The sequence below is a fragment of the Xyrauchen texanus genome, chromosome 13 (genome assembly GCF_025860055.1).
Source record: "Xyrauchen texanus isolate HMW12.3.18 chromosome 13, RBS_HiC_50CHRs, whole genome shotgun sequence".
Taxonomy (NCBI): Eukaryota; Metazoa; Chordata; class Actinopteri; order Cypriniformes; family Catostomidae; genus Xyrauchen; species Xyrauchen texanus.
The window spans coordinates 43,187,798-43,205,847 of record NC_068288.1 but is presented as its reverse complement, the minus strand read 5'-3'; the positions used below and the strand labels follow the sequence as shown (position 1 = coordinate 43,205,847).

General features: G+C 36.5%; 1 protein-coding gene across 2 annotated transcripts in view; it reads left to right on the top strand.

The window, feature by feature from the left end:
• The window catches only part of LOC127654425 (sodium-coupled neutral amino acid transporter 3-like), a 49,624-nt gene that overhangs the window by 23,130 nt on the left and 8,444 nt on the right, over nucleotides 1-18,050 (top strand). Inside the window, exons 2-11 of one of the 2 annotated variants that reach the window (XM_052141614.1) lie at nucleotides 1,304-1,463; nucleotides 2,161-2,181; nucleotides 2,304-2,385; nucleotides 2,749-2,864; nucleotides 7,250-7,323; nucleotides 10,134-10,226; nucleotides 10,581-10,662; nucleotides 16,279-16,361; nucleotides 16,772-16,830; nucleotides 16,945-17,115. In XM_052141614.1, the coding sequence (XP_051997574.1) occupies nucleotides 1,360-1,463; nucleotides 2,161-2,181; nucleotides 2,304-2,385; nucleotides 2,749-2,864; nucleotides 7,250-7,323; nucleotides 10,134-10,226; nucleotides 10,581-10,662; nucleotides 16,279-16,361; nucleotides 16,772-16,830; nucleotides 16,945-17,115 (885 nt within the window). In that variant the 5' untranslated portion in view covers nucleotides 1,304-1,359. The remainder of the gene's footprint in view (nucleotides 1-1,303; nucleotides 1,464-2,160; nucleotides 2,182-2,303; nucleotides 2,386-2,748; nucleotides 2,865-7,249; nucleotides 7,324-10,133; nucleotides 10,227-10,580; nucleotides 10,663-16,278; nucleotides 16,362-16,771; nucleotides 16,831-16,944; nucleotides 17,116-18,050) is intronic. The other variant, XM_052141615.1, reaches the window with a different exon arrangement.

The window sequence follows — 18,050 nt, the reverse complement described above, 5'->3', positions numbered from 1 at the left end:
AAAAATAAACAGAATTTGATCAAGCTTCCATCTTTCCTGGGAATATTAAGATACTCTCAGCTGTGGTGTCAAAACATTTATTGGCCTAAAATTACACTCTGGTGTGCAGTGTTACATTGTTGTCATTTGTTTTTTTGTTTGTTTGTTTTTTCATCCCAATTTGGAATGCCCAATTCCCAATGTGCTCTAAGTCCTCGTGTTGGCGTAGTGACTCGCCTCAATCCGGGAGGTGGAGAACGAATCTCAGTTTCCTCTGCGTCTGAGACCATCAATCCGTGCATCCCATCACGTGGCTGGTTGAGCGCATTACCGCGGAGCCGTAGCGGGTGTGGAGGCCCACGCTATTCTCTGCGGCATCCATGCACAACTCGCCACACACCCCATGAGGAGCACACATTATAGCGACCACAAGAAGGTAAACCCATGTGACTCTACCCTCCCAAACAACAGGGCCAATTTGGTTGCTTAGGAGACCTCGCTGGAGTCACTCAGCACGCCCTGGAGATGAACTCGCGACTCCAGAGGTGCTAGTCAGCATCAATACTCGCTGAGCTACCCAGGCCCCCACATTGTTGTCATTTTAAACAGATGTCTTAATAGCATGCATGAATGGAAATTAAGTCTCAGGGAAAGCTGGTACATGGACAGTCACTAAATCACTACATAATCCTGGTGAATTTTTTGGTGACATTTGGATAGGTATAAGGTACTCTGCTCTTACTTTAGAGGTTTATAAATGAGACTTTGAGAACAGCTGAAGTACTCAAAAAAAATCAGGATGCATTTGAGTTTGATTTTAGATGATTTGAGTGTTTTTGTGCATTACTAACCAGTTGCAGACAGACTATGTGGAATAATTTGTGGACTAAAAGCCACATAACTTCCCAAGAAAAATTACCAGGGAGGAGCACCCCCCCGGTCCAACAAAGAGATAAGCAGTTGCCCACCCTAAAGATCTCAAACTAGTATTGACCTCGTTGAGTATGCATTGTTTATGTGACATGTTCAATGCAGTGCTAAGGTTTTTTGGACATGTGCAATGGTAGTTCCATCATACACGGTATTCTTTGAATTACCTTGGAGTACCATGTAAATATCATGGTTATCATTCAGCACCATGGTACATATCAAAGTACCATTTTATTACCATCTGAGACCATCACTGTACCATGATACTGCCATTGTATTTTTTTTTCTATTGGGTTTTGTTAGTATGAATATACATAGAAAAAGACTCATGGCAAAGTTGGTTAGTATTCATATAGTTGCATCATTTAATCTGCCCCATCGTTTTATTTTTCAGCAACTTGGTATTGCACAACTCGCACATAGAACTGTGGGATATCGACTGCTTCTGACATGGAACCTGCCAGATCGGAAACGAGTATCCTTCCCAATGGGAAAAGTCATGACCTGGGAGAGGACATGTACGTGCCGATGAAGACCATGATGGAGGAAGACCGGTAAGCACTTTTGCATCACACTAGTTAATTTGAATAATAATTCCCATTCATTTATCTACAGACACTGATGTCACAGTCTATGGCTGTAAGATGGTTACTTGCATGTGTGTATGTAACAACCACCTGCATGGAGGACCAGGCCACTTAAAACCGTGGTTCTCAAGTGGTTTTGCTGAATGAAACAATACAATACAAAAATCAAACATTGAAATGTATTAATATTACTATGAACTGCATCAGCCCAACAATATGCAAAATATAAGAATGACATCGGCTGAATAGGAAAACTGTGATTTAGTAGCCTGACACATGGACCAAGTACTGGGACAAATATTGGATTAGTATTAGCCATATTACCAAGTGCGAGATGAATTTGCACCAAAATAGTAAGCACATACGTTGACATCAACAAAAAATTATTTACCTATGAAAATAAAAACCCATTTTTGGGTTGGAACCCACCTGTTGACAACCAGCAACTGAAAAGCACACTAAGCACATCTGTGCACACTATTTGTACCCAATGACTAAATGGTATCCTGTTTAATCTTTTTGAGACTTGTAATCTCAGTTATAGTGCACACACACACACACACACACATATATATATATATTCTGACATGGTGTCTAAGTGCATGTTTACCCTTTTTTCTGCTCCTGCTTGATGACGGACCCGCTCACTGAACTCAACTCTCAGAAATGGTACTCAAAACAATAGGTACGTCAATGACAGAAAACCAATGGAGTACCTAGATGAAGAAGTTAGAGGATGTTAATTCATACAGCTTGCAAGAACATTTTCAATTGAAATTAAAGTGCACACTTCCTTCTGTCCAACAGATTTGATGAACCTGATAGCACTCTGGCTGAGAACGTTGAGTTCCTACCCAATGGCGAAGGCAAGAATCCACGTTTCACTGATGTAAGTATGAGGAATATTTGCTGTGACGTTTTAAGGAACTGCTGGAGCAAAGTAGTAATATCTAAGGCTTTGTTTGTTTGTTCCAATTTGGTTTTCAAATCCTGAAACGGCTGACCATTCAGACTAGACAGTGACATATTCCAAACATTCACATTTCAATTTAATTTCGAATGACATATGAATGTGCTTTGTAAAAAAAAGTTCTGCCTGTCTGAACAAAGCCCTAAATTATTGTAACTAATAGCACGCAGAAACTAAAAGGTATACACATTTGTGTTATTCTTATTAATTTGTTTGCAATACTACTGATGTTTTTGTAACTTTTATCTATTTTAGTCTCATAAATCTCATTTCCTCTCTCAGTTCGAGGGGAAGACCTCTTTTGGGATGTCAGTCTTCAATTTGGGCAACGCTATTATGGGCAGTGGGATTTTGGGACTAGCTTATGCCATGGCTAGCACTGGCATTCTGCTCTTCTTGTAAGTAAAAAAACCTTCATTACCCTCTTTATGAAACTTTCCTGATTTTTTTCCAGTCATTCAGAATTATTTGTTTGTTCTGATGTACTTAACATCGCTGAATCATCTCATAGTCGTAAAAATTGTCACGTCCAACCCTCTGTGAATCAGCATTTAATTTGATCTGAATTTCAATCATTTGACAGCCCATTGGCCATCTAATTGTCATGGTATTAAAGTTTTGCTTAATATCTGTTATTTTTCCACAAACATTCTTGAATAATATCCTTTTAGGGGCTGTTTATGATAACATATCATGGGTGTGTCGGTGGGATTTTCTATGGAAAAGAACCACCCGTTGGATTCTGTTAAATGACAATGATCAACGTTGCTTGGTCTTGTTTTGAAACTTTGGCTCAATATAATATAATATAATATATTTAGTCATCGTTATGTGAGAGAATGCACTTTTGAGGATGTTTATTAAGTTATCATCAGGATGACTTTTAGTAAATTTGTCACAAGTACATTTAAAAATCACCATTTATTGATTCCACCTTGTTCTTGCTTTAAAATAGCCTATGGTGCTGATATGGCATTAAACAACAGAAAACAAATGAATACATTATTTTATGAGATGTAAGAGGACACATAATAATCTCAGACATATGTAATTAGTACAGCTGTGTAGGAAATCAGTTACCTGGAGCAACGGTCAATTATACAAGCGATCATCACACAAAACTGTTTGACTGCTGATTGTTGTGATAGACCACGATTAAGTGTTGAGTGTCAAGAAAATCTAAAATGTAACTACACTTTACTCTTCTAAGGCTTTTTCTCAAACATAAAGTGAAAGATATTTAAAGCACACTTCAGCCATATCTACTATAGCTGCCTTACAAATATCTTAGCAGGCCTGACATTAAGCACCACACACGTGCTGACATTTAAGAATGCTGTGTCTCGAGTAGCGACTGCGTTTTCTAAAGACTAGAGGAAGCAAATGCATGCATTTGTGTGTGCCATGACATCAGACCACCCTTTTAATGTTTATTCCCTCCCCCCTTAAAATTTTCCACTAGTTAACTCCACCCCTCATGCATAACCAGAGCCCCAGAAAGGCCACGACCTGGACTGGCCACACCTCTTTTCTGCTCCAAACTCATCATTCTTTTAAGACAACCCCACCCCCTCTCCAATTATAGGTGTCATATTTGGTTTCCATTGGCTCGTCTTGGTTTGATTGGGGGAGGGGAATGAGGAGAAGTGTGGAGCATCCTCGACTCCAGTCAGGTTACAGGGAATTGAATACTACAGCTCAAATTACCTGAGAGTCAAAGACTGTTTCCTCCAAAGATAGTCTACTGCTGCTTACTTCTTCAGAATTCAGTTATGTTTCCAGTTATATAACAACATATTAAAGTACTTTATGTTAGTTATGAGTATGCTCTCTACTGTGGTGAATGTAATGTATAGAATCAAAAAATGTTTAGGAGGCCGTTTGTGAGTGCTATAAGCCAATGCTATGGACATGAATGATGCCTCAGATCGAGGGGCTTGTTGGAGGAGGTGTGCTTTTACTTTTCTAAGTGATCTGATTTACGATCTTTGCTAAAACGGATTAAAAAAAAACCTTAGATTGAGACTGAAGGAGGGACTCGAGCCTGTCTATAGACCATAATTTCATGGAGACATGGAGGATCGTTTTGGGCCAATAAGCAACCACCTATCAACCCCCATAACATCCTAGCAACCAACAACCCAAAATGCTGAAAGACACTCCAAACAGCATAGCAATGCCCTGGTAACCATCAACAACACCAAAGCAACTGCATAGCAACATTTAAAAAATACTAAGAACAGCTTAGCAACAGCATAGCAATGCCTTGGCAACCACCCACAACACACTAGAAACTGCATAGAATCATGATGAAAAACCCCCCACTCAGAACACCTTAGCAACAGCATAAAAATGCCATTGAAAACACCACCAACACACTAGCAACTGCATAGCAGCATGCTGAAGAACACTCAGAACACCTTAGCAACAGCATTGCAATGCCCTTATAACCACACATTGGCAACCACCCACAATGCCTTGGCAACAGCATAGCAACACCTGGTAACCACCGACATCAACCTAGCAACTGCATAGCAACATGCTGAAAAACAAGCAGAACACCTTAGCAATAGCATAGCAATGCCCTGATTATGACCAACAACAGCCCAGCAATTGCATAGCAACATGCTGAAAAACACTAAGAACAGCTTAGCAACAGCATATAAACACCCTGGTAATCACCAATAACACCCTAGTGCATGGGAGTATGCTGAAAAATACAGCTTAACAACTGCTTTACAACATCCTGGCAACCATCAACAACACCCTAGAAACTGCATAGCAGCATGCTGAAAAACACTTAGAACAGCTTAGCAACTGCATATCAAATCCATGGCAACCACCCACAAAATCCTAGCAACTGCATAGCAACATGCTGAAGAACACTCAGAACACCTTAGCAACAGCATTGCAATGCCCTTATAACCACCCACAACACCCTAGCAACTGCACAGCAACATGCTGAAAACACTCAGAACAGCATAGCAACACATTGGCAACCACCGACATCAACCTAGCAACTGCATAGCAACATGCTGAAAAACATGCAGAACACCTTAGCAATAGCATAGCAATGCCCTGTTTATGACCAACAACACCCCAGCAATTGCATAGCAACATGCTGAAAAACACTCAAATCACCTGAGCAACAGCATAGCTAAGCCCTAGTAATGACCATCAACACCCTAGCGACTGCATAGCATCATGCTGAAAAACACTAAGAACAGCTTAGCAACAGCATAGCAACACACTGGCAACCACCCACATTGCCTGAGCAACAGCATAGCAATACCTGGTAACCATCCACAACACCATAGCAAATGCATAGCAACATGCTGAAAAACACTCAGAACAGCATAGCAACAGCATAGCAACACACTGGCAACCACCCACATTGCCTGAGCAACAGCATAGCAATACCTGGTAACCATCCACAACACCATAGCAAATGCATAGCAACATGCTGAAAAACACTCAGAACAGCTTAGCAACAGCATGGCAATGCCCTGGTGTCACGTTTCGCACTGGGGAGCACCACTCACATACAGTATTACTCAGATTCAAATACTCAAATTATACTGATATTAAACATTTAACCTGAACAATTAAAATGTTCATTTTGTTGCCTTCTTTTGCAAACAGATCTCATTAGGAATTCATTTTAATTATGTTTAGCCTTTCTGACATTGAAATTACAACTTTTCCTAAATGTTGTTTTTGATCTTCAAATGAAGCATGCAGTATAGAAGAATATTATTATATTCATACGATTTTTATTCTTTACTTAAGGAGCATTCATTTGCATAGTTTTTTGTGGGTATTTAACCTTACAGAGTAGTTAACCATTTGATGGTCAAATGAAAGTATCAAATACAAATTTATAATGCTGATTTTGTTTGGACATTTCAAATATAGCACTCTACTGAGGTTGCTTCATTCCTCAATACTCTCTTTGCATGCCTCATAATTGAGCAGCTGATAAAGTCAATAGTCCATCAGAACATAGTTATTCTAGAGCTCGTCTCTTGCCCATTGTTTATTACTTGCCATTTACCACAAACATGTTATCCAAGTGGACTTGCAAGACACAAAATTCAGTGATATTCCACCACCTGGGGTTAAGTGTCTTTCTCAAAGGCACCAGAGTGATAAGAAGGTTGTGTTGTTGGCAAAATGTCACCCATTGACTTTCGACTAAACAAGATAAATGTGTTCCATTGTCCTTTTCTGGAGATTAATTGGTAGGTTTGTTTGGCCATGTGGCTTCATAGAATGTTTTAGCAGCAGGGCATCGTATTTATTTCATGTATAAATCGGGAATGGCTTTTGTCCAAGATTCATTCAAGAGGAATCTTTGCTCAACAACATGAAATTCTCTGAAATAGAAGAACTTGATGTTGCAACTGCACCAAATCTCAACTAGTTGCTTCTTTAGTAAGATTGTGACATAGAATGGTTGTATGAATATTACAAGGTCTTCATTTCAACAGAAGCTATTTACCACTCTTTACATTAGCAAAATGAAAAAATATGCGATTGCAATTAAAGATCAGATGTAGGCATCTTATTGAATGATAGTTTGAATAAGTTGTAATTGTCATAGTCTTCTTTTTGTTTGTTTCACTTACATTCAGTAGTACCATGGTAGATGTCAAAGAACCATTGTATTGACGTCCTTTACCATCACTGTGCCATGCAACCACCACAATACTTTGTTATAAGGGTAGCAGGTCTGTGGAGATTGGGATTATGATTGTGATGGTTTTGTCTGGTCTTTCTTTAGATTTCTCCTGACAGCTGTTGCTGGTCTTTCATGCTATTCTATTCATCTCCTGCTCAAGTCCTCTGGTGTTGTGGGTAAGCCATGCAATATTTTAGATAGATTCATCTATATACAGTGGCCAAAAATATTGGAACTCTTGGTAAATATGAGCAAAGATGTCTGTGAAAAAAATCTGCATTGTTTATCCTTTTGATCTTTCATTAAAAAATCTAACCTTTGATTGAAGTAAAACAATTAAAATAGAGGAAATATAGAATTATTAGCAATAATTATTGGCACCCAATTATTCAGTTATTTTAGCAACCTCCCTTTGCTAGAGATTTCAGCTCTGAGTCTTCTCTTATAATGCCTAATAAGGTTGGAGAACCCCTGGAAAGGGATCTGAGACCATTCCTCCATACAGAATCTCTCCAGATCTTTCAAATTCAGAGGTCCATGTTGGTGGACCCTTCACTTCAGGTCACCCCACAAGTGTTCTATGGGGTTCAGGTCAGGGAACTGGGATGTCCATGGCAGAACCTTGATTTTGTGGTCAGTGAACCATTTTTGTGTTGATTTTGATGTTTGTTTTGGATCATTGTCCTGCTGGAAGATCCAACCAGGGCCCGTTGTAATCTTTCTGGCAGAGGCAGCCAGGTTTAGATTTTTTATCTGTTGTTATTTGATAAAGTCTGTCAAAATTTGATAAAAACCTCTGGAAGAAAAACAGCCCCACAACATTAAAGATCCAGCACCACATTTAACCATCTCTTCATCTCAAAAATCTCTTTTTAGTTTTATCTGACCACAGAACCCAGATGCATTTGAAGTTCCAGTAGTTTCTGACAAACTGAAGATGCTTGAGTTTGTTGTTGGTTTTCTTAAAACCCTCCCAAACAACTTGTGGTGATGTAGGTGATGTCTGATATTTTTTATGAGACTTTCTGACACCAAGACCCTACTACATTTCAGCAATTCTCCAGCTGTGATCCTTAACTTGAACCATCCTCCTCACTGTGCATGGAGACAATACAGGCGCACGTCCTTTTCCAGGCTGATTCTTAAGATCTCCAGTTGATTGGAACATGTTAATTATTGCCCTGATGGTGGAAATTTATTTTCTTTTAGCCACTTCCCTTTTTGTGAAGCTCAACGACCTGTTGCCTCACATCAGAAGAACTATATTCTTCAGACTAACCCACTGTGATTGATGATTAAGGGAATTTGGCCTGTGTGTTACCTCATATTTATACCCCTTTGAAACAGGAAGTCATGGCTGAACAATTTCATGTTTCTATAAATTTAAAATATGAATGGGAATATACTTCAGATATATTTTACTCATAATAATTTCTTGGGGTACCAGTAATTGTGGCCAACGTATTTTGGAGATAAATATTTATTTAATAATGAGATATTTCCCCTCTTTCAATTGTTTTTCTTCAATTAAAGTTTAGATTTTTGTGAATTTTTTGAATGAAAGATCAAAAGGATAAACGATGCATATTTTTTTTCACAGCCTTTTTGCTCATATTTACCAAGAGTGCCAATTTTTTGGGACACAACTGTATATATATATATATATATATATATATCCGGCTGATCAGGCTGATTAATTGGACAATATTTGTCCAAAACATGCATGTTCTCCAATAAAAGGAGAACATGCATGTTTTTTACTTTTGAATAATTATTTGGTGGATTATATTTGATTAATAATTATATATTATTCAATTATTTAAGTGAATGTTGAGTGCAAATATTGTAAATAAAATGCATGTTAATTTATTTAAGTAGTATTGTGTTTTTCACATGTAATGTTCTGCTCTCATGTAATTAAATTATATCTAAGATGGTCAATACATTAAAATGCTTAATCACAATTAAGCTTGTTTTTATTACAGTTAACGTGTTAACTCATTCAGTGTTAACACTTTAAAGGAAAGAAAACTAAATAATATGTGAATAAAACAGTTGTGTTTTTCAATACATTTACACTTGTTGCTGAACATATGTGCTTAAAAAAAAGAAAGATTTTCACTCGCCTAAGCTTTGTGTCATAATGTTAGATATGTAAGGAATAATGTACAGTCAGTTTTCCAATATTGCAATAAAAACTGTCTGACTGTACATTATCCCGCTTATTACATGGCTACTAACCAAATAAATAAACACATGGACATCAAATATTAATTTGCGTTGAAATGAAGTAATTATGCGAAAAACAAAGAAATCGAGTTCTGTTGCTGTTTATTCTGTGAAAATGACCGTCTGACTTCTTATTATCCAATTTTTTGGAAAAGAGTACTTGCCAAATAAATAGTCATGACATTTTTATTTGAAATTATGCAATTATGTGAGAAGAAATCGCTGAATATCTGAAATCGACATTCTGTTGGTGTTTATTTTGTATTTAATGACCGTCTGACTGCTCATTATGCAGCTTATTAAAATACTACTTGCCAAATACGTTCATAAATGCAAATGAAACATTTAAATTATTTTATTAGCTAACTTGTAAAGACCGCACAGTAATCTGAGAAGCAGGAAAGTTGGCTTGCAAATACCCAGATGGCCGGTCTAATACGTGGATGTACGGTTGTTACTGAGAAATTTCATACCGCTAGATGGCGCCATTGACCAATCAGAATTTAGTATTCCAGAGAGCCGTTTAAATAATTGATTTTAAACATTTGAAACTATTTACGATGCAGTTAAGGTCATATGATGAAACAATCATTTCCTTTCTGAGAGCATCATTCAGCTACTATTTTAGGATTCACCATGTCAAACTACAATCAACACAGGTGAATATAATCATTGCATGAGATAAGGTGTTTTGTGGAAACTTTGCTCTGGTGGTGATGTATGTCTCTCTTCATGCTGTAATGACATTGATTTCCAGGAATCAGATCATATGAGCAGCTGGGATACAGGGCCTTTGGAATGCCAGGGAAAATGGCGGCCGGAATAGCAATCTCTCTACAAAACATTGGAGGTGGGACTTTACTATTGGCTCATAGCGAAACAAAGACACATTGTTTACAAATGGCTTACTTACAGTTGTCTCTGCATATTAAGATGAGATAGGAGAAATTATATAAACTTCAAGAAAAAAACTACAAAATATGTGATATTCCCAAGGTTTTAAATATAGTTTCACCAACTATAATCAATATATTTGGGATCTATCGTTTTTTATAAATGAAATGTAACAAGCAAAATACATTGCATTTATGAATTCTTTCTGAATATGTACATTTTTATAATTTCTTTCTATTTTGTTTATAGATGCATCCTTTTGTTTGCATTACTTATAATTTCCTTTTTTTATTTGTTGTTATTCCTATAGCCATGTCCAGTTATCTATACATCGTGAAGTCAGAGTTTCCTCTGGTGTTGCAGGCCTTTTTGAAATCAGATGCAAACTCTGGGTAAGTGCGTTCAAGTGTCATTGTAAAATCTTAACTATGCCTCGAAGTGAATTCACTCACTATTCCTTGGCGAACTCTGCATTGTTCTAGCTAAGTCATTATCAGCTGACAACCTCTTGTCACCATTGAGGGCAGAGATATCGTCTACCAGGTCCAACATGCAAAACTATCAACCTGACTTCAAGGGGAGGTGTGCTGGCTGCGTTTACCCATGATTGCTCAGCTAATAAAAGAACATAAGCTGATTGGCCCATTCAAACTCTTTCCCTCCACACATCTCTCCTTCTGCACATGACAGCACAAGGGTCGGCTCTGGCTCAGGTGGTAGAGTGGGCTGTCCACTAATCGCAGGGTTGGCGGTTTGATTCCCGGCCCACACAACTCCACATGCCGAAGTGTCCTTGGGCAAGACACTGAACCCCAAGTTGCTCCCAATGGCAGGCTAGCACCTTGCATGGCAGCTCTGTCACCATTGGTGTGTGAGTGTGTGTGTGAATGGGTGAATGAGTCACAGTGTATAGCGCTTTGAAAACCGCTAAGGTTAAAAAAGCGCTATACAAGTGCAGACCATTTACCATTACTTCTGCTTTAAACAACATTATTGTCATGGCGACCACTTATTGTGCTGATGTCAGTAGACACAACTCCTTTCCTGCAGCTAATAACAAACATTGGGCTTTAGCTACGGTCAGCTGCTTGTGTTCTTGGGTTAGCTCCCAGTTTAGCTTTATCATGTATAAACACTGATAATTTGAGAGTGTGGAAATTTAGCAAACAGACCCATCCCAGGGGGTTTGTAAAAATCAAAAGATTGCATAGTGTATAACAAGGACTTTTTAAACTTCATAACGAGTGATGTTTACATTCTGTAAACAAGTGAGGATTGTTTACATTCTAGGCGCAACAAAGTGGTCATTTAAGACAATTTTAAGACTGCTTACTGTTAACCATTTTGCTAGCTAACTTTCTTTTTGAAAGGGATTTTCTATTTAACGGTGCATTTGTGTTACAGTGCAGGACAAATGTGTGTGTCAAATCATGCTGCTTGTTGAGGATGAGGTGTGCTATTACTTTGTAAGTGATCAGAATAATGAGTTTGCCCTGCATGGTGGACGTCAACAAAACAAGGCAAAATTACACTATAGACTAACAGATACTACTCAGATCACCATAGCAGCATCAAAGCAATGCCCTGGAATCATAGAGGTGAGTTATGCATTTCTATAGAAAATGTAAACATCTAGTTTATTAGCAGCTAATTGAATAGGATCAAGGCCATGTTTCCAAAGCCTTTTCAAAAATGACTCAATCAGTCAAAATTGGTCAAATTGGGAAAGAAGCGTGTGCCACGGGTTTAACAGTATGCATTAAATGAGAGCTTTTGTATAATTTCAGGAACAGGTGCAGGGTGACCCTTTTATGTGATGCTAAAGTGTACACACACTACTGTATAGTCGATTAGGTGGTGGCTTATATTTTTGTCATCTTTTTGTTTGGCAAAATTTCTCATTGTCAAATCTCTTGATGGCATTATGCTTTTAGAGAATAAATGTGATGCCAGATTTATGGCACATTTATCACCTATGACATCATTCTTTTAAGAACACATAACAGACATTTTTAACCGATACAGATTGATATTTTGAAAATAGGAATTATATCATTATTTCAGAATCAGAATCAGAAGATTCGAAGATTTAACTCTATATTTAAACAATATTTAATGTTGCAGCTAATTAGGAATATGATGGCTCATGTTATAAATGTATACTGTTTTTCCTGTTTAGAGAATGTATAAAATATTATGGAAGCAGTGTTATTATCATTAACAAAAGCTACATTTAACTGAAATAAAAATAAAAATTTTAATTAAACTAAAATACTGTTTTCATAACTCCAAAACGAACTAAAATAATATAAAAATGACCTTTAATTAGTTTTATTTTAATTTAATTTTTTATAATCAGTAGGTTGAATATGAATGAATATTATGGATATGGGTAAATCATCATACGTAACATTTACGAACAATAAGTCATTTTCTTTACAATTGTTTTTTCCAACGGAGATCATGAAATGAGCTCTGACCATCGGTGTTACTAGACCCTTTTAAGGAGGGCTTCAGCCCCTCTAGAATTAATCTCAGCCCCACTAAAAATCTGTGACTTTGCAATCAACAAGTAAGCGCTTAAAACAGCTGCAACGCTGAAAGTTTTTACGCCTTACGGTACGTCTCCACTGGCGTGGAAGAAATCCGCTCACTGTCACTTGCAACGCTATAATGTTCACGTTTTGGGGTGTGGTACAGCAAGTCTGTATTGTCTACGGATGTCTTCTCAATGGCATACTGTATGTACAACTCGATATCGAACTATGGCAAAAATAGTAAGAGTGGTATTGTACTGTAGTATGCAGCTTCGAACTTAACCTGTAATGCTTTCAATACATGGTACAATAATTCGTATTTTCAGTACACAGTCAATATAATCATCATAATCCCACAATGCATTGAAAGGAATTCATTGAAAATTCTCGCTCACCTTCGCTCAAAACACGGAAGTGGTCACGTACCGTTTGAGAGGAGGGGGAGCGCGAGGGTGTTTCCCACTGAGATTTCAGATAATATTGAAACTGTAGTATTGATTAAGTGCGGGTGTAAGTGCTGGTGTGATGAGGAGGGCAAGGGCGTTTTTCAACTGAAATTGAAATAAATGTAGAATATTATAGATATTGTTCGACGTTATTTTTTTCTTTCACCCCAATTTCGAATGCCCAATTGCCAATGCGCTCTAAGTCCTCGTGGTGGTGTAGTGACTCGCCTCAATCCGAGTGGCGGTGGATGAATCTCAGGTGCCTCTGCGTCTGAGACCGTCAATCCGCGCATCTTATCATGCGGCTTGTTGAGAGCGTTACCGCGGAGACATAGCGTGTGTGGAGGCTTCACGCCATTCTCCACGGCATCCATGCGCAACTCACCACGCACCCCACTTTTTTTACATAAAAAAAAAATCGTAATCTTATAATGTACTCTCCAGTATGAGCTGATCAGTTCTGATAAGTGATTATTAAAATTGTATCTGACATTGACAAAATATACATTCCATGTCACTAAATATCATGTATCCACATTATATACTATAAATATGCATATAAACCATCATTTATATTTGTTAAATGGCTTTTTGGAACACCTTATTGTGATTGGTCAATTGCACCATCCAGCAGTCTGGTTTTTCTGACTATAAAATGGATAGTTTCGATCCTGGTCCTGATTGGTCAATAGCCTTGCTTTTTTCATGATAATGAATATTAGGTCTAACCTCTTCACAGAAACTAATATTTGTATCACTCTGCGTCAAGGTCCGGATCACCCTTTTGGGAATTATAACTTTTTTTTGCGATTAAAACCAGCTGACTATACATTATCCCTTACTCATTACATAGCTCTCTGGAATACTCAATTCTGATTGGTCAATTGCGCCATCTAGCTGTCTGATATTTCTGAGTAACAACCGCACATCTTTTTTGCTTCTTGGATCACTGTGCGTTCTCTTCAAGTAAGCTTATAAAATAATTTTAACTCAAATCAGTGTTTCATGTGAATTTATTTATTTATTTGGCAAGTAGTCTTTTAATGAGCTGGATAATGAGCAGTCAGATGGTCGTTAATTACATAATAAACAACAGAACCAACAAAACTCCTGTTCAGCGATTTCTTTCTCTGCACATATTTACATAATTTCAACGTAAATCAATATTTTATTTTATGTGTTTATTTATTTGGTTAGTAGCCATGTAATAAGTGGGATAATGTACAGTCAGCCAGATGTTATCACAAAATAAACCACTTTAGGCTGAATGTACATGATCCCTTACATATCATATATATGTACACACACATATATATATATATATATATATATATATATATATATATATATATATATATATATATACACATTTCTAATGATTATATAACAGATACCACATAAATCTTTCCATTCACAATTATTGTTTTTTCCATGCTGGCATGTTGCTATGCAAAATTGCAATGTCAATTCATATGTTTACATCTACATACTTGGGAAAGTAGCCGTCTCTATTTCAGTGCCATCTTATGATAGATGTCTTGTATAATGTATGAATGATGCGTCGTTCCCACGTATAGCTGTCTAGATATAGCATGAGAGGGCATAGGCATGCCAACCTCGCCTTGGCAGTGTTTGGATACTGGTTACAAGAGGAGGGGTGTGAAAATACTGTGAGGATCTGAAAATAGGGAACGCTCAAACAAGTCCTGGTCCTTACACTTTGTGACCCCATTCGTCTGCCAGTGTGTTTGCACAATGTGGCGGTGACTTAAGGCCAGAAGAGGGAACTGTGCCATGTTGCAGTCTGCCTTGGGCTATATTACATGGTGTGTTTTACCACCGGACACAGGAAACTTGGCATTTCATCCCATAAATCAAGAGAAATTGCAGAAGTCAGACACAGTCTGGTATCGGATGGAGTGAGACAGTTAGATTCCACAATAGTGTGAATGTTTTCCACAGACAGAGAACTGAAGATGCTTAAAAGTGGCCTGTCGGATAGACAGAGTGACAAGGAGACAAGAAAAAGACACTGGCTTTAAAACAGTCATACATTACTGTAAAAGAGTATATTCCTGGGCCCAGTTGCGAACAAAGCCCTTATAAGAAATAGTTCACCCAAAAATTTAAATTCTCTCATTTACTCACCCTCATGCGATCCCAGATGTGTATGACTTTCTTTCTTCTGCTGAACATAAACACATATTTTTAGAAGAATATCTCAGCTCTATAGGTCCATTCAATTCATGGCGAATGGGTACCAGAACTTTGAAGGTCCAAAAAGCACATAAAGGCAGCATAAAAGTAATCCATGCGACTCCAGTGGTTAAATCTGTGTCTTCTGATGCAATATGAAAGGTGTGGATGAGAAAAAGGTCTATATTTTAAATATAAATCTCCACTTTCACTTTCACATTCTTCTATTTTTGTTTTTGGCGATTCACATTCTTCATGCATATTGCCACCTACTGAGCAGGGTGGAGAATTGATAGAAATAAGGACTTCAATATTGATCTGTTTATTATTATATTGCTTCAGAAGACTTAAAGATTTAACCACTGGAGTCTTATTAATGACTTTTATGCTGCCTTTATGTACTTTTTGGAGCTTCAAAGTTCTTAAAAATCTTAATTTGTGTTCAGCAGAAGAAAGAAAGTCATTCACGTCTGGGATGGCATGAGGGTGAGTAAATGATGAGAGAATATTCATTTCTGTCCGAACTAACACTTTAACTGAAGAAAATCTGGTAACACTTTACAATAAGGTTATATTTGTTAACTTTAGTTTATTAAATTTGTTAACACGAACTAACTATGAAAAATACTTTCACAGCACTTATTCTTGGTTAATGTTAATTTCATCATATACTAGTACATTTATCATTAAAAGTTGTATATGTTACAATATTGACACAGACTTTTACAGTAAAAAATCTGGATAAAGTATTAAAATGTGAAAATTGACTGTTAAATCGTCACCTTTAGAACATCTTTTAATATGTCCATCTCTCTCTGTGTCTCTCTAGGGAGTGGTATCTCAATGGCAACTACTTGGTGGTTCTTGTCTCTCTCTGTATAATCCTACCCTTGGCTCTGATGAAACAGCTTGGTGAGTATATCGTTTCGTCACTCTGTTTCTTCACCTCTAGCCCACTTTTTTGTTGGCCACCCTAGTTTATATTTGACCCAGTTAAACAGATTGCTCATATTACAGAACATCAGTTCAACCATCTTAACAACACATTCTGTCCTTATGTGACGTTATGACATTAAACTGATAAATAACAGCAGAAATATTCTAATCTGCCAAATGAAGGTCTTTTTTGTTGTTTTGGTGCAGTTTTTAGGAATTTAATCAAGTTGACCTTACAAGTATTTCACTTTCGTGAGTGGATTTAGTAGAGATTAAGTGAGATGAGTGAGAACACGCTCGTCATTTCTTAGTACACATGTTTACAGCTGATATGCATCCTTGTGTGCATGAATATCAAATTCAAATGACTCCACTGAATTTTTCAGGTTACCTTGGTTACGCTAGTGGTTTTTCACTCAGCTGCATGGTGTTCTTCCTTAGTGCGGTAAATATTTGTCATTATCATGATCGTCATTGTCATTGTATTGAGTACAGATATAATTAAGTGACGAAGAAAAATACATTATTAATAAAAATATATATGCTTCTTAATTCTTAGGTCATCTATAAGAAGTTCCAGATTCCGTGTCCGTTTGAGGAGTTCTCACACAATAGCACGTTGGCACACGCAGATTCAAACGTTACAGTCAACCATGCACACAGTTACCATAACGGACATGTGATGGACGACTCGCACTGTCACCCTCAGATGTTCACTGTAAACTCACAGGTATTGTACGGTACAAGACAAACAAGATTATTTGCTAAATAAAGATAATTAAAAGCATTATATCATGAGGAATAACATGTTCCTTGATATGTTATGATAAAAGCGTTCATTGTTATATGGTTAAACTCAAGTGAAAAAAATGAATTTATTGAAATTAAGGGCCAATGGGATAAGGGATCATTTTATTTAGTTTTAAAGAAGTCTAGAAATTCTTATTGGAAAACAAGAAAAAACTAATACTGATAAGAAAGTGACTTTTTTTTTGGAATGCAGGGCTCTGAGAGAGGGTAAAAAATATAACTGTTGGTGCAAAAATATTTACTAACATTATTAATATATATTATTTTATATTCTTATTATTATAAACATTATTATAATTAAATTAAATTAAATTAAAATCAGAGAAAAAGTATTATTGAATAATACAAATTTAATTTAAAAATAATAATAATAATAAAGTATGATATGAATCCTGTTGAATATTGAATTATTAAGCCAAATGGCTGTTTTTGTTTTATTTATTAAAAACATTATTAAAAATGATTTTTTTGTTTATATTTATAATTGTTAAATATTGATATAATCATTAATATTATTAATAAATATTGGTGCTAAAATCTTAACTAACATTATAAGTTGAATTGAGGAAAAATATGTTAAATAATAAAAATATTAATAAAAAAGTATGATATGTCCCCTGCTGACATGACACGCAAAACGTGTTATGCAAAACGTGTTCATTTATAACATTTATATTTATCATTTGTATTTTTATAATAAATAATTGATCATTTTTAATTACTTTGGTGCAAAAATCTTAACTTACATTATAAGTTGAATTTAGGAAAAAATTTATATTAAATAATAAAATGATTCATTAAAATATGTATTATTAATTGTAAAAAGTATTATATGACCCTGTTGAATATTGAATT